General features: G+C 39.7%; 1 protein-coding gene across 2 annotated transcripts in view; it reads left to right on the forward strand.

The window, feature by feature from the left end:
* Positions 1 to 931: 931 nt before the first annotated feature.
* CDK6 (cyclin dependent kinase 6) overlaps positions 932 to 21,611 on the forward strand; it is a gene marked incomplete at both ends in the record, with an annotated part of 128,315 nt that continues 107,635 nt past the window's right edge. For both annotated transcript variants that reach the window (XM_081996989.1, XM_081996990.1), the window contains one exon: positions 932 to 1,164. In XM_081996989.1, the coding sequence (XP_081853115.1) occupies positions 932 to 1,164 (233 nt within the window). The remainder of the gene's footprint in view (positions 1,165 to 21,611) is intronic.

The raw sequence follows: 21,611 nt of genomic DNA on the forward strand, positions 1-21,611 counted from the left end.
AAAACCCTTGCATGTTCATAAGCTTGCTGAAGCGTATGTTTCTGAATCTACCTCTAGCACACGATGCTCGTTAATGTATTATTATTGTCACTTAAATATGTACAGATTTCTCCTCCCCACAGGCGCTTTGAGGCAGGAACTTGTCTCTTGTGATGTGTTCGTACAGGGCGTAGCAGAGGGGAGAGCAGATCGGGGCTGAAACCTCCGAGTGCTATCATTTACAATTAAGTACCAGTAATATAGCATGGGATATATTTCCAAGACTCCACCATGTGCACTGAAGAAACCTTTTAAGTCCTGCAATCCTGACATAAGTTCCTGGACATAACTTCCTCTCACATACGCATAGTTAGCTCTGCCATCCCCATCATCCACGTCTCACAGGGTTGTCGTATTCAGCCCGTTGCTGAGTAAAATCCCACAGCACAGGGTTGCTTTGTAGCTGTGAGTTGTAGCCTTCTGTGCAGACCATGATAACTACGTAGTGCTGTATCAGCCATGCAGGGACATTGATACATGGGTCACCCTGGTGGTTCATGTCTTCCTTTGCACTGCGTTTTTGCTTTGCATGTAGCTAGCTATCTACTATATTACCTTAATTTTCTCTGTTTTTAAACAATGCCAAGTAATGAAGTAAACTAAACTCACTTTTCTCGCTTGGTTTGTCCTTCAGATCTATTTGGCTTTTCACAGACAATGTTCCCAAAGACTGTATGATAATTTCCAGTGGCTGAACGAGGAGGCGCATTGGGGCCTGTACAGAAGAGGAACGGGAAGAGGAGGGCAAGAGCTTCCTACTGTCCCTCTGGCAGAGGTACCAAGTGCGTGGCGTATCTGCAACGCGAGCAAAGCACTAGTTTTCAGAAAGCGAGCGAGACCGAGAGCCACTCCGAGGCACCCGGAGCACGAGAGGAAGAGGAGCGGCACCACCATGGATAAGGACAGCACAAACGTGCCTGACCAGCAGTATGAATGTGTGGCTGAGATTGGGGAAGGAGCCTACGGGAAGGTGTTCAAAGCCCGAGACTTGAAGAATGGAGGTCGCTTCGTTGCGCTGAAGCGGGTACGGGTGCAGACCAGCGAGGAGGGGATGCCACTGTCCACCATCCGAGAAGTAGCAGTTTTGAGGCACCTGGAGACATTTGAGCACCCCAATGTGGTCAGGTGAGGAGGTGGGGCAGGTGTGCCGATCAGAGGGAGGCTGGTTTTAGTACATGAATTGGGCAAGCGTTTGGGTACGTAAATGGACTGGACACTAGTTTGGGTTTGTGGATGAAGTGAGCACTAAACTGTACATGAAGTGTGGTCTGAGGTTTCAGCAGGCCATGGCGCTGCCTGCCAGACCTCACCTCATCCCTGTGCATTACCTCCCACACACACAAACACCCATCTCCAGAGGCATAGGTGTGTGACTTAAGCATTTGAGTGGATGGGCAAGGAGCCATATATACACTATTTCCTCAGGCATAAGAGAGAATGAAAAAAAAACCCCAATGTCTCCCTGGTTTTGTCTCAGGTATTAGTTCTGCCAGCTGCAGCTGATTTTTAGCAGCTCTATTCATTATCGAAATGGCAAAGGTGTTGAGAGCAGTACTGGAATGTGCGTTCCATCTTTTTAGATGCTTTTATAGAGAGTTGTAGATTATCGTGTTAAAAAGAAGTAACAGCCTAAGACTTCAAGCTTTGTAGGCGGCCTCACGGTTTGACTGGTACTAATTTCACTGCCTGCTGATGATCATGCTACCAAGAGTGCAACAGTCAGCCCTTGCTTGCAAAAGGGTGGCACTGGCCCCAGGATGTCCTTTCTGTTGTGTCGGTAGCATAAACCCCGGATAAATGACCTGTGCTCTTGAACAGATTCTCTCAATGGTAAAGCTGGCCCTGCTGTAACCTCTTAAATTTTTCTATAGCTGGAAACCTCCTGTGAGCATCTTTTATTAATATTATGTTATGAACTTTAAGAAGTAAGCTTCACTTTGCAGATACCCAGGTACGCAAGTAGCATCTTGCTGATGGTGCTGTATTGACAAGAATATTTCCTCTTATTTGTGGTGTTGTACGCACATATTGCATAGCAAAAGGAAAGTATTTTATACTTTATATTTCACTAACACCAAGACTCTTTCAATCCTAGAGAAATAGATGCTCTGAAGTTAGAGGTGACCTTCAAAATGGCTTGTAGCTGTGTGTTGTGGTTTAAACCCAGACAGCAATGAAGCACCACGCAGCTGCTCGCTCACTCCCCCATGGCAGGGTGGGGGAGAGAATTAGAAGGGCAAAAGTGAGAAAACTCGTGGGTTGAGATAAAGACAGTTTAATAGGGAAGGCAAAAGCTGCGCACACAAGCAAAGCAAAACAAGGAATGCGTTCACCACTCCCCATGGGCAGGCAGGTGTTCAGCCATCTCCAGGAGAGCAGGGCTCCATCACGCGTAACGGTTACTTGGGAAGACAGATGCCATCACTCTGAACATCCCCCCCTTCCTTCTTCTTCCCCCCAGCTTTATATGCTGAGCATGGTGCCGCATGGTATGGAATATGCCTTTGGCCAGTTTGGGTCAGCTGTCCTGGCTGTGTCCCCTCCCAGCTTCCCGTGCACCCCCAGCCTGCTCGCTGGGGCAGCATGAGAAGCTGGACCGTCCTTGACTGCTTAGCAACAACTGAAAACATCAGCACGTTATCGACATTATTTTCATCCCAAATCCAAAACATAGCCTCATACTAGCTTCTGTGAAGAAAATTAACTCTATCCCAGCTGAAACCAAGACACTGTGATCTTCTTGTTTTAGGTTCTGGGACGAGGGGGTTTATAGCAGGTGCAAGAGGAAAGATGAGACAGAGAATAATATTTAAAATACAAAAGTGAATAGCTAGAGATAAATTCATTTTTGTTCATCTCAAGGCAGCATAATACAACAATCTCATTTCTGCCTAAACTGAACAGGCAAAGCGTGTGTATTCTGAAATACTGATAATGGAGGGCGTGTCGTTGGCCTCACTGCAGTGAGCAGTGGGATACAGGCTGCAGCTCACACTTTTCCATTGCTAATCAAGCAAATCCACAATTTGGTTAATAACCATTATTTTGAATGGCACCTAGTAATGCCAGAGGCTTAGTCAACAAATTTAAAAAGTGGGGCCATCCTAGTGTGGACAACCATCTCGTGTTTGATCACCACATCAAGTGGCTTGGTTTACAGAGAGGTGCACACAAAGTAGAGATGACTGAGAGTTCTCAAAACCTCTGAAATCTAGCCCAAGAATTTATGAGACTAAACGAGGATTTAGTTGTCCATCCAGGTATAGACATTTGCATATTTGAAAATTGTAAACCTTTTTGGGGAATAATTCAACGTAGCAATACTTACGGATTTTTCTGCTGTTGAGACATTTCCATATGAAGTATAAGGTTTTTTTAAGAGCTTTCTAATCCTGAATTCAGCGAAATCATGAAAAATGAAATTCTTGTTTTCCAAAAAGCTATTTTATGAACTGACTATGCTGCTGCGGGCCTGTTGTGCTTGGGTTTAAGTGCAGTGCAATCTCAACATAGCGTTGCATAAATATCTTGAAGCTTAAAATATTTTTACAGGTTTGAATGAAAATTTATTCTCTGCAAGCAGTAAGTATTTCAACTAGCAGTATGAGAATGTAGTTTCAATACAAAAATCTCTGAAAGTGCGTTCCAGGTCCTCAGAGAGATGTTGTGGAGCCTGTAGCTTCGGCCATAAGCAGCATTTCAGGTGCAAGGGGTTTGGGCTGTGATGTATCAGGATGCTTGGGACCTCGGCTGCACACCTTTTTCCACAAACAGGCAGGGGAGTTTAAGAAGCAATTTCAAACTTTATCTCTTCTAAAATGGGAGGAATGCTATTTAAGAACTCACCTCTGTTTTGCATGTTTTTAATCTCCAGAGCAGATGAAGCGATAAGTAGCACCTTGGTGTGACTGAAATCATATCCTTAAAATGAAAGATTATTTGAAAATATTTAAATGCCCCAGTTCTGTTGCAAAATACGGTAGAAGAGTTTGTAATTTATTGAAATTAAAGGTCTATTTTTGTATTATGCAAATATACTCATAAAAGGAAATGCTCTAAAAGAAGATCTGCAGTTTTAAGCAGCTGACCTAGCTCTATGCAATAATTGAACATATTATGCTCACAAAAATCTTCGTTGTTTGGGCATGCGTTCTGGAAACTGGTATCATGGCCAGGCTAGTAAATAAAAATAATTGCAAATGCATTGTCTATATACTGGATTAAAGTGTACATCATTTTCAGAGCACCAGATAACAACATAAATATTTGAAATCAAAATATTTTGATTTTGAGGGAACGTCTACCTTTTTTCTGAATATTGCAGGCAACTAGCCTGAGAGAAATAAGTGAGAACTGATAATATAGTGTTGAATCTTCTACCTCTGAGTAGTGATCTAGGAGTGTGTGATCCAGGAGTTGCTCAGTACAAACCAACAGTCATTCTGTGAGTCAAAATTGAGAGAGACTTCAAACAGATGAGCCGCATATGCCCTGCGCTCGGCTGTGGTACCCCAGCATCAGCTGACAGCACTGGCAGAAATCACAGGCCACGTCTCATCATGCTGAACTCAAATGGCAGGTCTGGGTATCTCCAGAGAGTACAATAAGGAGCTCAGCAGTCCAGGGCTTCTCTGTCTCCATGAAGTGGTGCTGATCGTGAGGAACAGTTTGGTACGGAAAAGACCTGGTACTTGCCAGGCAGAGATGGAGCTCTATGGCTTTGCTGGTCACGGAGCCATGAAGCAGGACCGGCATTGCTACTGCAGCCCAGGCTTGTCATAGCGGTCGTAGATTCCCTTCCTCTAAGATCCTGAGGAACGCTTAGAGCCAAAACTGGTTTCCAGCGCTCGGCATTGGGGATGGAAGAGAATTTTCTCCATGAAGTAGAAGTGCCTAAACAGTATAGCATAATTTTAAACAAAATATTTATCATATTTTTCCATGCTACTCCATGCTAATTATGAGAGCTTTGTTTCACATTCCTTCTCTCCAAGTCTATCACTTCCATATTCATACAATGAAGAGATGCATTTTCCACAGCACAGTTGCTTTTACAATGATAGATCATGAAGTTAGATAAGACTTCACCACAGAATAAAACAAAACGAAGTGCAAGATAAGAAGCAAAAGGAAGTCTCATCTTCATCAGAAAAGTGATGGTAGTGGAAGTCTCTGGACTATTGACTATAATGGGAATAAGGCCTGGTGGACTGATCTGAAACGTTGTAAGACTGTGAAAAATAGTGTGCAGAAAGGCATGGCAAAAATACAGTTAAAAGGATGATTGCTATGTGCTTAAAATCCTCTCCTGTTCACATTTGCCCTTGTATAGAGCTCCCCTCCATCAGGGCACCTTACTCTATTTAATCCTCACAAAACAAAATAAAAAATAGAATCTTCAAGAGTAACTCTTACTGTGAATTGCTCTAAAATGAAGTATGTTGTAGGCTTTGAAATGCCCTTTGTAACTGGTAGGATGATTAAGGTACTCCTCTAGCTTACCTTTCAGATAAGATGTAATGCTGTACTAAAGCTTTACGACATACAGTAGTTAAACCTGGCAAAAGTTGGTCCAGCACTTACGTAGCTTAGTGCTGTTCTGTTTGGGAAAAATGAAATATATGTAGACAAAGGACAGACTTTGCCAGGAATAAATGACAGATTCAGGAAATTCCTGTGTGTAAAACTGGGAGTATTCCCTGCTGCAATATATCTATAAAAATTCTTCTTGTGATTATAATGCTAAATTCAGCAATATATTGTGTTCATTTTATCTCTCTCCTGCTGGTAATCAGATGAATAATTTTCCCCTAATGTTAATCATCCATCAAACTGTGAATTTGCACTCTGGAAAGGTGATATACAAGACAGAACACTGTAATTCTTGCCGTGCTTGTTTTCTAACATATATATATTTAACAGTTTTAATAGAGTTAAACCTTAAGGAAGTAGGGCAGACCTGCAAAGTGGTATATCTTTGTTTCCTGGCTCACAGTTTTTTGACAAATACAACTATTTTGGTATTTTCATGGGTTAGTAAGTCTCCAATTTTAAAATAACCAAAATTGTATTGAATATAATCTGTTAAAATATAATCCGATCTGGGTTATTATTTCAAAGATAAGTGTCAGAAATCTTGCTATTCAAGGTCATCATTACCATATAATAAGGAATTAGAAATCTTAGTTCTCTCCTTCCTGTTAATTTGCAGAATAGGTGCCCCAGCCAATTGACTTAGATTCAACAGAATGATCCACCTAGCTGGAAGTGTAGCTCTATTCCGCAGTCTTTTTGGTATATGGATCACCATGGGGAAAACCCGGTAATTATGAGTATTTGCACAATTATGCCATGTTCCAGGTTTTATGTTATTTTATATCCATTGAAATATAAATGACACTGTAAACTGCCCTCTCTGGTACAGCAATACTGTCATGTTGCTTTTTCCCTACTTTTCCCTACTTTTGCAATCCAGTGGTCCATCCTTCTTATCTCCTGGTTTGCACCTGAGTACTTGATGAAGCCCATCAACTGATTCCCTTGGCAAGGAAACCTGAGTGTGGAGGGAAGAAGCTGGGGCACACTTGACACCCCCATCCCCATGTGCCCAGACATTAAGACCAGCAGGACTTGACCCTGCTCAAAGGTCCCAGAGGCGTATAATGACTTGGTGCTTAAAATTGCGTTACACAGAGATAGAAGGTGTCTTCTTATAAGTGTCTGATATTCCCTGTCTAACCTGACAGAGAGAGCATTCAGGACGTATCTATACCAGCTCATCAATACACAGCTAACCTTTTGCAAGGCAATTTGAACTTCTCGTTGTTTCGCTTTGTTCTGTTTGTCAAACTGAAATGCTGTGGGAGCATACAGAGGGAAGAGAATTTCAAAATGCAGTAGCTAATTTTGTTGCTCTTTTCAGTTTATGGTGAAGCTGATATTGCCTGCTGGCTCTACTACTGTACTGTTAATAAGTTTAAAGGATGATCTTCTCCAAATCATTGACATGTTCTATCCCGTCAAGTGAAACTTTTCTATTTTAAGGGGTGTTTGTCTCCAGTGAATTCTGCTTCCTTCCTTACTTCCTTTTTCTGCCAAGCTAATGTTAAACTTCTAGTGTGTGACATCATTCTTACAGATCAGCAGTGCACTGTATTGCGCCATAGGATTTATAAATTGCAAGTGAAGCAGAAGAAACTGAACTTGAAACTTAAAGTTGCCAAGGTTAAAGGAATTAATGTGGCAGATGAGTCTCCACTGAACTAGAAGAGGTGGATGAGTAATGGGAAGGAAAAACTGAATGAGCTTCACAGTCAGTTTTAGTCTAACACAAACAGGATGGTCTTCAAGGCAGATGTGAAGACGGGAAGTGCCTTGGTGGGAGAGAGGTATTTCCAGGCTTGAGAGCAGTGGTGGTTGGAGGGGAAGGGAGACGGTCCCGGCACTGACCTGCTACTGTGAGGAGGGACGCTGCAGAGGTCTTGGAGAGGAGGGGACTGCCTACCTGGAAATATGGCTTCTCTGATGGCAAGAGGGGAATGATGTGGCTGACATGCAATAGGGTTTGGCAGTAGGTAGGAATTGGAGAAGTTTATTAAATTGACAGAGGACACTATGAAGTTAATGCACATGAATGCTGGCCTGTCATCATCTGCTTGCAACCCTTCAGTACACAGAATAAGCACATACAGGGAAAATAAGTGATATCCTTCCTATCCATATGAATTGTTTATTAGTAATGCATGTGATGACTTAGTTTGAATACATGATCTGCCAGAAATAGGACAAGATAAGAGCATGTCAGGAAGGAAGGGTTGAATATGGAATAGCCTTCTGAGCCTTAGGAAATTCAATTTCTGGAGTGAGTACAAGCTTTCTTCAAAAAGTATTTTATCTTATTCTGAATCTAAGCTTTTTACAAAAAAAATGTTTCCAGTCTTTGTGTGAGTAAATGTTAGTAATTTTAGATGATGTCTAGTGCTCCCTGCCTTCTTTAAATCTGTGGATGGTTGTGTCTATGCTGTTCTTGAAAAGATCTTGTCTTTCTGGTTTCTCCCCAGAAGAGAAGACCAATTCATTTCACCACAACCATTGCTGGTGATAGCCTGCGAGTGCCAGGCAAAGTGTAGGCATCCCCTGGGTTAATGGAGTGGGGCCCAGGGTTCAAAACTGAGCCTTGGAAAGGACAGGAGTGTGGGTGCTCCACCCCACAGACAGGGTCCGGGGTAGATGAATTGGGACTTTCCCATTTGCTTTGTGGTACATCAGTGCCGGCTGAAGCGCAGAACAGAGCAGGGAGAAGGAAAATGCTCGCTTTCCAGGTGTTTGGCAGAAAGTAGGCTGGAGGCTGTGACTTAGCAAAGCACTAAATGAGTCACTCAGGTACACACGGTGGGATTTAAGTCACTGTTTGAAGTTTAGCCCAGATGTAAGTGCATTGTCAAATAGAAATAGCTAGGATATTAAGTATGCACTGAATTTTAAAATGCTTTTCTGAATAGAGTTCAGGGACAATATATGTAAGAATAGGAATCACAGATACTGATTCTTATTAATGTATTACATTAACTGAAGGCTTATTTCTAGAGAATTTTTCTATTAAAAGTTAAAGTAAATCATGAAGAATAAATAATATAACTATCTCAATGTAGCAGTAGCGTGAATTTGGCATCAAGAGTTGTTACTAGTCTTTGTAGTAATTCTTAGTTGACTCAATTTTCTTCTGAAGTTTTAAAATTATTTTATAAAGTTTCATAACGCTAAATAAAATAGAAGTTGCTGTTCACTCCAAAACTTTGCAGCTCTATATACAGCATTTGGTTTTTACTCTGTGTATGGAATCTAGTTGTTTTCCAGTTTTGCTGAACAAGTTGATTCTTAGTGATCTAACAAATGATCAAAAGATAACTGTGCGCATACACATATATAAATAAGATGTGTTTTTTCATTCAGAAGAGGAAATTTTTCCTCCTGTATCAGTCCTTCATAAATTTTTCTTATATTCTGAGAAATATTTTAAATTACATGTGCATGATTATTGAACAGCTACACCTTTAAACTATAAGCGTTTGTTATTAATAAACAAACTGCTTTAGAATTTTCCAAGGAGTGTTTCTTTCCATCGTGTACTTTGACATTTTCCATTTGGGAAACCTCCATTTGGTTTTGATGAGATTATCATCAAAGGGTGGAAATGTGACTGTTGATTTCCGAATTGTTACAAAATACCTCATTGCACCCAGATTATTGTATTGATTTTCCTATTTATTTATTTATTTACCCTTGTCCTTCAAAAATTTGTCCCATCCGTAGAAAATGTTCACAGAAAAATATTCCGCTAAATAATAATTTTAAAATCAGGCCTTAAAATTCTAACACCACAGTTATGTTTTCTTCAGGCAGAATGAAGAACGGTTTACATGAGTAATAAGAAACTCTTCCATGTGATGCTTTAGATGTCTTTTTAGGATTTTAGAAGAAGATGGGTCTCTAGCCTAAGAAGCATCCCACATAATTTTAGGACCAGGTGGTGATTTCAGATACCTAAATACCGGGTGTACTGGAATGTGGCAATTTGCTGATATTGGTAGAGTTGCCCCGGGGGAGATTTCCCCTGACATACCTAGCAAGCAATTTACAAACTTAGCAAAATGTTCCATACTGTTTTAAAAGCATTCGTACTAACACTGACTGGTTATCACTCTGGATTATCATTAAGAGGTGACTGATCTTTTCTTAGTAAAAGAAAATAAAAACAGTAACTCTCATATTAATTCATCTTTGCAGGAATTTCCCATATTTAATGATTGAAAACTTGGTTCTAGTGCAAATGAATCATACCAAGTTTAAATGAAACCCATTGAGTTTGGACTTTTGCAACATTAGTCAGTGCAGAATGTTACATGTTTTCACAGAAACAGAGAAAAGAAGTGAGAAATAGAATGGAAAAGCCCATGTGATTTTTTTTTTCCCCTCTCTTTTATGTGAAGCTTTGGCTAGCCTTTTAATATCTATTTGAAGTGTGGCCAGTATGATAAATAACTGAAGGTGTCTGCTGCTGTTTGACAATGTCAGAGAATTCCCTTCTCCCTGAAATCAATTAATTATAAACTGGAAATGTTACTTAGTTCACTGTTTCTTAAGTTAGCATATTTCTAGGAGCTTTTTGTGAATGTAATTCCTAGCTGCACTGGTACTTTTGTTTCTCTTCATCTGTGGAGCCAGGGCTCTACTGTAAGGATAGAATTCTATGACTATTTTTTTTTTTCCACATTTGATGTGGTATTTTGCATACAGCTGCAGAGTAGACAGTTACCTTTGAAAAGAACATTTGGCTGGTTTAATTTGATTAGAGCAAACCACCTCAATCATTTCTGAACTAAGACCGTTTTCATTTTAACTTGGCAGTAGGAGTTGGAAATGTAATGACTGTGCTTAGATGTTTGGGGGAGTTCTGGTTTGGATATGCAGCTACTGCTGAAGTGAAACAACCTTAGAGGACTTTGCCCACTCTCCTCCTTCCCCATAAAAAGGGAAAGCTGTGAAGCCATTGAATGTCACATTTAACTTTCACTCATTATTGGAATTAGACACCTTGTGAGTCTTTCTACCAAGAATTGGAAACCTTTAATGCATTGAAATACATAATCATACATTTTAAACCCCCATGATACTAAAAACACATATAAGATATGAAAGTCTTTCATTTACAACAAACTTAAACATCCCTGGCAACAGCATTTTGAATGAAGGTACAATAAAATCCAACATATAAATAGAAATATGGTGGGTTTCTCATAGGTATATTGTATCAATGTTAAAATTGTATCCCTTTTAGTAAGTCTTGGTGAGGTTCCCACATTCTGTCATTCTCCCAACTTTGACTTTCCACCCCTTTCCTCACCATATAAATATATTGTGATTTTTTTGATGTTGCATATTAAAGATGAAATTAGAGTCTTCATATTTACAGTATTATGTATTACATATAATTTTTACTTTTCAGTTGCCCTCACTGGTGATCAAATCATTTTCCTAGAAAAACTCTTGTGGCTGTCTGGAATATCAGCATGTCCCATAATAAATGACAGCCTTTCAATAAATTATAGTTGGATGGTATTCTCAGAAAAGACAGTTCTGATCTTTAAGTGATCTGACTTTGCAGTAGTGGATCATCATATATGCAGTATTCTAACCAGGAGATTACAGTTGAAGGAAGATCTTCTGGTTATTCTTGTATTATGTTCTGAAAACCAACATGCACATTTAACTGCTCATCTATGTGAGCAGCCTAGCACCCGCTGCTAACGGGGCAACTGCATTCACATCTTCCACCTAATCCAAGAATGCAGCTGTAAATTTAAGGCTTGAGTTTCCGCTGGTGAAGTTGAAGTCCATAGAGCTACACTGATCCAAACAGCTCTGGTTGTTCAAATCATAAATTCCTAATGTTAAGATGAACAAAAATGCATTAAGACGGGCAGACTGTGCAGAGGTGTCCCATCAATCATGCACATTTGAGACTTTACCATTCAGATTTTAGATGCTGCAGATACTGAGTTCACCATACTAGGGTATAAAAGTAGTTCTTTCATTAGGAGTTTTTTCACTGATGTGGTCTCAGAGTTTTTGTTGACCTGCTTCACTCCTCCCAATTACATTCCCTTTTAGCACCACAAATAATTCCTCTCTGCCTTAGTACGTAGCCTCTGAAATATTTGATGTCCGTTTCTGTGTTGTCAGCTAAGCAATTTGCACAATGCTGTGCTTACTCCTGAACTCCTGGTTGCATCACAGACAGGGACATTTCAGTGCGATGTACGTCTCCCTTCTTCAAGAGGAAATGCTTCTATAGCTACAACTAGAGACCTTCTGACTGATGTACAGCATTGAAAGTTTATGTCTAACTTGCTATTCGCTAGCACAGCACTAAAAACTTTATTATTGATTTCCAGGTTTCTTCAGGACAGTGAAAGTTAATGACCTGTATTATTTTTCTCTCCTAGGATGTAGGTTATAAGGTGAACCTCGTTTTGCTAATTTTACCTAACAGCATGTTTTGTTTGTATTTGTGATCTTTACAACATAGAGATTGGGCAGCATCTGCACTTTTAATTAGTGTGTTGTTTATCCTTAGATAACCTTCTAGATTGCTAATGGAGATAGGCGTACCCACTGATCTTTGTGGTTTCCTCGCAGACATCTCTAATCAATTTCTTGCCTTAATGTTCATCTCTGCTTTTTATAAAATGCTGAGCAACAAGTTTTGATCAAAGCAATAATAGCCATACCCAGACAGGTTTGAATCAATGACTACAGTCTGAAAATCGGAATTAAATGTCTCATTAAACTTAAAAGATTTGGCATTCTTGGAAGGGCCCAGACAAGTTAGTACTTCTGCAGAACTGAGCACCTGTATCTCTTCATTGCACGGAATCCTGTGCATCACATTTATAACATCATTAAAAAAAAAAAAAGTTACCTGGCATGACTTAATTCTATGCTGCTTATTATTCATGTTTTTTCTCTCCGTAAGAAGCCAAGAAGGTTTTATTAATTTTTACTTTTATTTGGTCAGATTAAAACATTTTTTAGAGATGTCATTTATTTCAAAAGCAAATCTTTATGCAGTAATGAAAAAATACAGAGAGAAATGGGACTGGAACTGAAGCCCATGGCAGTACAACAGCAAGAATAGTTAGGAGTTGCACAGAAGAGTCAGGTAACCCATTTGACTAAAAATGAAAGGTATTTGTGGCTGTAGATAAAACCCAGATAGGTGAATAACACTGATGAGGGAGTCCTTTTAGAAGACATTTTAAGAATATTTGCAGTGTCCCAAATCAATAGGATATTGTGATGTCTGTAAGAAAATACATTTCAAAGACTGCTTTCAGGAACCCAAAGCTGAGAGTGGACAAGACCGTTCTGCAGAAACAAAGCTTAAGTCATAAAAAGCAAATTTAAATCTTCTGCCATTCTCTAGATCAGTGAAAGGATATTGAGCCTATAATTCTGGAAGAAGCTGGAAAATCAACTAAGGTTACTAAAATGGTAATAAAGGACAATTTCAACCACTGTTCATAATAAAGTGGACAAATGAGACAAGGTTTAAAAGACAAAACTTACAGACACCATCAATGAAGCAGCTGTTCCTGGAGTACCGGAGAGATCACTCCCTGCACAGCCTGAAGTAACTTGCAGTAGCTGGTTTAAGAAATTCTTATAGTCAAGACACACAGTCATAGTGACCACAATAATTAAATCTGATATATTTGGGAAAGGGGTGATTCACAAATTTGATATAGTAACAACAGGCTTAGAAAAGAGCGATTAAGAAACAGCAGATAATCCAAAATTCAACAGTCAAGAGGAAGGATATGGAAATGCTGACATTTAACGTGGTAGGTACTTAAACAGAGATTTGTAGCAGCACATTTTTTCACCTGGGACATAAACCTTTCCCTGCTGTGGTGCTGTGTCCAGCCACTGGAAATCCTGGCTGATGCTTTGGATCTATAGCCTCTTTCTGGGCACTAGATATTAGCAGGACAGCTTAAACATATGGGTTCCTCAAACTCTCCAGAGGGGTGGGGGATGTCAAAGGGAGACACCAAACTTTCTCTACCCCCTTTTATGATTCTCCTCCAATATATCATGATGGATGCACAGAAGGAACACATAGCCATGCATAAAAAAATAGAACAGGAATGTAAGGTATTTGTGAACAGACATCTAGCTTTAACCATCTGAATATTAAAAGTATACTCCATCCTAGTCACTCAGAGTCTCCCCATAGTGAGTGCAGAGAGAAGATGCGCTTTCTGACAATAATTCATCCCACGCACCGTCCGTACCCACCCTGGAGCGGCGTGACTTGATCTCTGGAAACGCCTGCCTCTCTCCTGGTGGCTGCAGAGAGCCCAGGTGGCTAATGCCGAGCGGGCACACAGCTGTGGCCTGCTGCAGCGAGGTGAGGTTAATGCCAGTCACTACAGTTAAAGTTTGAAAGCGGAAAGTGGAAACACTAGTAGGGAGTTTGTACAGCAAATAAGAGAAGTTACAAAAGCAAATAAGAAATTATCTTGGGGATGGGGGAATAAAAAGCTAGCACTGAAATCAGAGGGCACTTGAAATATGAGAAATTAGAGGAGGTAATCGAATAAAAAATTAGTATTTGTGGGGACCTTGTTTTTTTACCAAAGTCTGTAGTATATGGGTTGTTGGTAAGGGTTTGTACAAGACACCTTTTTTATCAGTTAGTTAGCAAAAATGAGGTACTTTTCCTGTTGGCAGAGTGTGGGTTTCTGCAAAATGTACTGTCTTCAGACAATCTGCTTCTAGTTTGCACTTGGCATTAAAGTCCTAAGAGGAACAGGATGTAGCTGGAATGGGTGGTCATTGCCTGGTTACCTTGTGCCCAATTTTAAGCTCCAGCAGAGACCATCTTGGTCAACACTTATTAATCTTTTACAAGAGGAAGAGTAGCTGAAGATGTGTGTTGGAGGTGGCCAGTCATGCAGCCTACAAGTGGTTTAAGGTATCTTTCAAAGCTTTCTCAGACGTAGTTTCTTTTGTGTATTTTTCTCATTTTGCTTCACTCTGCCATACTGGTCTCATACAGGATTTGCAACCAAGCGGCTAATTATCTCGTTATTGATAAAATTATAATGTTACACATAGTTTCGTTGCCTCAGATTCCTTTGGAGCAAATTACGTGATTGTACAATTGCAAGTAGTTGGAAAATTCTCGTATGTAACTTACATTCTACTCTGAATTATCCAAGACCTGAGTGATTGGAAGGCAGTTGGTACTGTAACTTTATCTCTTGGAATAACTTTTTTGGAGTTTAAAGTTTTATTTTTCCATCATCTCAAAACGTGTCAGCCCACATTTCTCAGTAATAGCCTGCAAAATTCAAATCAATCAATGCTTTCTGCTGCATCATTTTTTACGTTGAGTGTCTGTTGGAGCTTGTTCTTTTATGGCTTGATTTACAAAACTGGAAAACAGCTTTTTTTATTATGGAACCACTAAGACAACATAATTGTAGTAAAGCAAATAAATTGCTCTATTAAGCTGTTTGGGTATGCATATTACATATATGTGTGTTTATGTGGAAAAGAAAAACCATGAAAATTTCAAAATTTGACTGCATTTATACCAGGAAGTTCAGAATTATTATTCTGTAACATAGGTGAGGATTGTTAGACATGTAGGGCTGCAATTAGTTTAAAGTCTGTGCCTTAAAAATGCCTGCACAGTTTTCTTTTTTAAAGTTAAAACAGAAAATTGGAAGGGAATGAGGGCAAGACAGGAAAAAAGAATCCCAAAAGCTAATTGTTTTTAAAAAGTTACATGACATTGAAAATTGGAACTTGGAACTGAAATGCCATCTCACTCCTAAGGATAATAAAATAGTAAATTTTATGAAATGTATTCTGGAAAGAGTAAATGAAAATTATAAAGCCTGATGTGAGTGGCAAAGAGCCCAGGCAATATCCAGAAGAGTAAACATCTAATGGCTTAACCTAACTGGGACACAGCCCGCTGCAGCAGGCGATTGAACAGGGGATGTCAATATTTAAAAGGAACAGAACTAATTTTTTAAACAGATGGCTTTTTTTCCTCCTGTGTGCAGTACAAATATATATTTTTAAAGCTTTTAGGGAATATTTAAATGATGGGATTTTGTGTCTTCTCCTTTTAATACTGATCCTTTTTTAAATTTTTCAAATCTTATAAATTTAAGGTCACTTTGATCTCTCTTCTTTCAAGCATGAAATTACCATTTTTAAACTGCATTATTCAGTCAGTTCCAGAACTCATTCATCCCAGAGAACACCCATTGTACAAAAATACTGCAATATTATCTTTTCAGCTTTTAAATTGAGGGTCTTCTTAACAAGGCTGTTGAGTTCTTGAAATAATTTAACTAAAATTTTCTAAATGGACATGATTATCATGGCATTTCTAATATACTGATCACAGCTATTTTCACAAGCCTGAAAAAGTGTTCCTGTGCTTTGAAAAATCTAAATCCATGTCACTTCTCTGCCTTCTGGAGTGAAAACACGCATATTGTTTAGTATTGTGCTTAGATCAATAGTCATATACCATAGGGCCTTGCGTACGGAGGCATTCATGGAAATGAAGACTACTGTGTCTTCCCGGATTTGGCAAAAAAAAAAAAAAAAGCTCTACTGTATGTGTTTCTTCCAAATGGCCTTAAGACAGTTATTTCTCAGTCAAATATTTTCATAATCCAGACACAGATTCTTATTTCAGAACATATAGATGCCAGTTGTGACGTTTGAAAGCCATACATGAAAAGTAGGTAAGGGAAATCACCAGAAAGTTTGCCTTTTTCTTCACAGAAAGTCACTTCAATTCTGTGATAACTCAGAAAGCGGCTGAATGGACCTTTATAAAACATATGAACTAAGTCACTTCTAAGTGGAGACAGCTGGGGTCTATTTAATATCCTGTGTAAAATGGTAGAGGTCAGCTTCCTGGAATAACTTCGGAGTTTTATTTCACGTATAGCCTACTGCTGCAGGGACCTGGGGTGACGGTGAGGCTCTCGAACTAAAATGTGCTGTAAGGAAAAGCTCCAGGGCTGTAGCTCTCGTTCTAGCTCTGCATTTGGTACGGGATGGTAGGAAGCATCTTGTGGCCTGCGGTATCTGTGCCTCCTCATAAATGTCTGTTGTGTGGGTGCTTATTAATGCAGGCAACTAGTCTCATTTTTTTTCTTCCAATCCTATATTCTTATGATTTGGGCATTGGGATACTAATTGAAAATCATCAAGAAGTGACACTTTGGACAACAAGTGATTCTCAAACGTGCTGATGACCTAAATACCTAGGTTATTTTGTAATTTGGGACCTTGGCTCCTAAATCACTTATCTTGAGAGTTTTATGATGTCTTTTTTTTCCCTTGCAATTAATGCAGCCATATCTTTACTATCTAAGATCATCTGTTTCCTTAATGTGTTCCCTGTATCTGTTCAGTTTAATTACTCTGGACTCCTTGAGTTTGGAATCTTATTTTAATTTCTAACTTCTGCTATTCTGTTGTATATTGGCCCTGTGGGTGAAAAAAATTATATTTGTCTTTGTACGCCAGTGCCACACACACAGAAGTTACATGATACAGCAATTGATGAAATTGGTTGTCCGGTGACACCTTAATTAAAAGCCTGTGGTGCAATAAGCATGAAAATTCGTATTAAAAGTATACATAAATAATGATGTCCAGTATGATTACATACATTTCACAGCATGAAAATTTGGCTTTTCCTTGACTACATGTTTCAATAGAAGATAAATGGAAGCTCTAAAGAAGAACTAAGAGGGGTAATTGTTTCTGTTAGATGGAAAACAGATGGAAATTAAAAAAAAAATAATAGTAGTGTGTCACTGGAATAGGCAAGCTGACCACAGCCAGAAAAGGCTTTTGTAGACTGTACTGATTCTGTGGGCCTTGTATGGAGTGTAGTGTTGCCTGTTTAGTCAACCGTGCAAAGGCTCAAGACCATCAGCTCTGGTATAAGTTTCTGCGCTGTTTCTCTGAACAGAGGTAAATAGGGTGATCGTAGGGTTTGGGGATGGATTAGAGAAAATAACAAGGAGCAACTCCTTCAGCCCTTGACGCCTCGTGACTTATTCTTGAAATAAAAGTAATTACATTAATAAAACAATTCATATGTGGCGTAGAAAGGATTAGAACAGTTTCCATCTCGCTCAGAATTTTTCTGAAGTGAGAAAGCAGATAGCTTAGGGAACGGTGTAAGAGCAGGACAGACCTGAAGTGATAATTCCTGTCAAATTACGGCTCGACGGTTTTGACACCAACTTGCTCTGTGATCTTAAGTAATCTGTGCCCGCTGCTTTGTAAGTCCGTGCAGCGTTTGCAGGCAGACGTGAGCCAGCCCTGCCTCCTTCCCAGGCAGATGCCTACTCGCTCTGCCGGTGCGTTGAGCCAGCTGGAAGCCACGTAGCCGTGTTCGCGCGGCAGAGCCTCAGCCATTACGCTCTGCTGTCCTCAGACCTTCCTCAGCTCAGCCTGAGCTGACACCGGCTGCCTGGACGTCGCAGAGCACGCTCTCCTTTGCTTGCTTGCAGAGCTTGGGTAGATGTACTTTGTTTTCATCTGCCTAGACGTAAAAATGTTTTAGCGCTCCGGGAACCAGACCTTGTTTTGCAAGATTTATTGTAGTTTGTTCATTTCTTTCAGCAATGTGAAAGACGTTGTTGCAAAAGAAACAAAATACAGTTTTGTTCTGTATTTACATCTGACATGCACTGTCATTTACAAAATGCTGAATTCATTTCAAAACTATCCCTACGTTACCATGTAAACCCTCATCTCATGCTGCTAAAAGATGCCCCAAAAGAAATAGTTGCCTTTGCCCCGAAGTAATAAAACAGTTGCATAAAATTTATTGCCAGCTCAAAATGCTACTAACACCTCATTTTCATTGCCAAACTCTGCAAATAATCTTTAATTTGTTTTCTTTTACATATGTGTGCAAGAGCTTAAAGGAAATACTTAAAGAGCTGTACAGCCTGTAGAATACTTCGCTCCGTGTGCATTAATCTTTAAATGGCGGCTCACAGTGCCCTGTAAACTGGCTGGAAAAGGAGGACACCTGTATTAGACATCTACCTTAAGAACTGGAGGCTGAAAGCACCTGAGAATCTTACAGAAATAGGCATTTTTAGTGTTCTTTGCGTGTGCTATGAATTCATTCAAAATTTTTAAAAAATCAGCTTAGTGGAAGAAATTACCTGAGAGCCAAGGACCTTGTAGGCCACGTGTGAATGACTGTGAATGGGAAAACGAGCAGCCATGAAGTCCACCCTTTTAAAAACTTGTAAGATGTAATGTCTTAAATTCTGATGAAACGTGTAAGGAATTTGCATGTTAATGGAAACGAGGATCCCTTTTTATGTATCGAGTGTTTAAGAGCAATTGCCCCCTGGCTAAATTTATTAAGCCAGAAAAATCTTGTAAATTGCTATTGAAGATTTATTAGTCCCATTTGTTTCTGTTCTGTACAACATGAATATTAACCTCAATCCTGCAAGTTTGTCACAGGTGAAACTCCCTTTCAAATCAAAGGAAATTCTGGACCTGAGCCAAAGCTGGTTAAATACATGTACTGACTTCATAAGGCTTAGGTAAAGGCTTTTGTGTGCCCAGCTTTTTAGAATTGATCCTGGTCTGTGGGGACTGAGTGAATAGGGCAGAGGCATTTTCAGAGTCTTTTTTTTTTTTTTTCTTTCGCCTTCTCTCTCATTTTAAGTTCCTCATGAGAAGAAATATTTTTAAATGTCTTCAAAAATCAATTGAACATAATCTGGAATCCCATCAAGTAAAACTGCTCAGTTATTGTCTTCCTGGGAAAAAGTCGTCTCTCCTAAATTCAGTTAAATTCAAGCATCTTGTCTAAATTTGTCATCTAGGTGTCTTCCATAGCAAGCAGGGACACACAGTACCCCCCCACACCCCTCCAGAGTGAGTCAACCATACTTCTTTCCCTTGAATATATGGGGGCCTACATGACCTGTTCAGACTAACCACCAAACCCCTGAGCAGCTCCATTACATGAGTTGTATCTCTTCCATGGTAGCGGAGAGGAGAACTCGGCGCTCCACAAGCTCTGCTAGGCTGTTGTGTAGATGGATGGCACTTGAGCTGTCTGATGGTGGGTAGCCAAAGACAGCTATGTTCAATGGAGTTGTTAGTTTTCTTGCAAGCCTTAAATCTGCCTTCTGCATGTGCTGAATTGAAGCGTTACCTTAACTTTGTATTCCCTTAGTTTTGATGCTTCGGTTTTAGAATAAATATCCCAAATCACTGTTTTCGTTTTCTTATAAAGTTATATGCTACTCTCCGCCACTCAGTTTTTCTTTTAGAATGCAACTTATAAAAGAGGAGTGCAGTGTTTAGGTGCATAAATCTGGCTGCCTCCCAAAACCTGGCCAAATCCTGTTTGTTTTTCTTACCGATGTGAGCAATCGCATTTGTCTTTTGATTTTTGGAAACGGCCTGAGTGCTATTTACTTTTGGGCAGATTGGATGTGATTCGTAGCACGTTGAGTGGTGGCGATAGGACATGGTACAGTGCCGCTGGGAGGTCGGTTGAGTTCACTGTGCTCCCTTCCAGGTTTTGCTGAAGGGAATGGAGGAACTCCCTCTGCCTGAAGTTAATGGTGCCCCTGGCATCATGGCACATGAGCTTCTTGGGAATACATCTGTCATCAAGGCCTGATCAAAGTTATTCCCCATATCAAGTGTAGCCAAAAAGCACTGTGAGCTGCATCTCTGTTTTTATATCTTTTACACTCACGCAGGACAAGCACGATGTGGAAATCGACACACAAAATGTAAGACACCTTTTGGAGTTTCGCTTGGTCTATTGCTGAACATGGCAGCCGCGTTCACCGCCTAACCATCGTGCTTGCGCTAGATGTGGGTGGATATGTCTGGTCTGTTTTCAGGAAATTTTGAGCACTTCTAATGAATCCATAAACAGATCCTTTCAACAGATGTAAACAATTTTTAGAAGTTGTTTTCATGCGGTTTAAATATCTGGTGTTAAATTGCTGTTTCCATTTGTAAGATAACAAGAACTGTTCATATTCTTTGCTGTTTTCTAGTCTCCCAGGTAAAGGCTGGGAAAGCAACAGTTCACACTTTTTCACAGAATTTAAGGAAAAACAAATATTGTGATGAACTCTTCAGAATAAATCATGAACATTATTTTCAGGGATGCATGGCCATATTCAAGAATTATCTTGAATCCTAAAGATAATTAAGAAGTTAGGAAGGAGAGACTGTGGTACAGATAAGCACACTAAGGTGTGCTCAGGGATCTCACATGCTGGGCCCCAAGTTGAGGAGTTCTCACTGCATGGGTAAGAGAAGCCAGGCCAGGAACCACAAACACCAACTATCATAGTAGATATGGGTTTAAATGGCATACAGGGATTTACATTGCTCTGTCCAGGTGATGACTGGCTGAGTATAAGGAAGAGAAAAATCACCTTTTTTGGCCTTTTGTCTTTCATTCCATGTGCACAGACAATGATTTCTCTCTTTTTTCTTCTTTTTTCCTTCTCTGCTTTCATTTCTGAAAGATACCAGGCGTATAAGGGAGATGAAGCTTTAGATGATATATATATACTTCCTTAGAAATCACTGAGGTTATTTGCATGAAGTTCTTTGGTAGTTCAGGGCTAGTGGATTGTGCAAGATCAAGATCTATGACAGTTTTTTCTGCACACTGTTACCCTAACTCCAAAATTGCATTTTTGTACTGACAGATCTAAAAACATCTCATAAAATACTGCTCAAAGCTTGTGTTATGTCAACTGACCGTGCTGTCATAGCAATAAACAAACAGATCCTGTAAGAAGTTTGCACCTGATTTCCCAGACTGGTTCTTGTTTTGTTCTCTTACCAAGAATTTTCTTTTCTATAATGTCATCTAGAGCGTGAAGAATGTTGTATTTAAGAAATTACACAAAATAATAAACCCAAATATAAACAAATGAGCATGA

Source organism: Phaethon aethereus (assembly GCF_964289735.1).
Source record: "Phaethon aethereus genome assembly, chromosome: 2".
NCBI lineage: Eukaryota > Metazoa > Chordata > Aves > Phaethontiformes > Phaethontidae > Phaethon > Phaethon aethereus.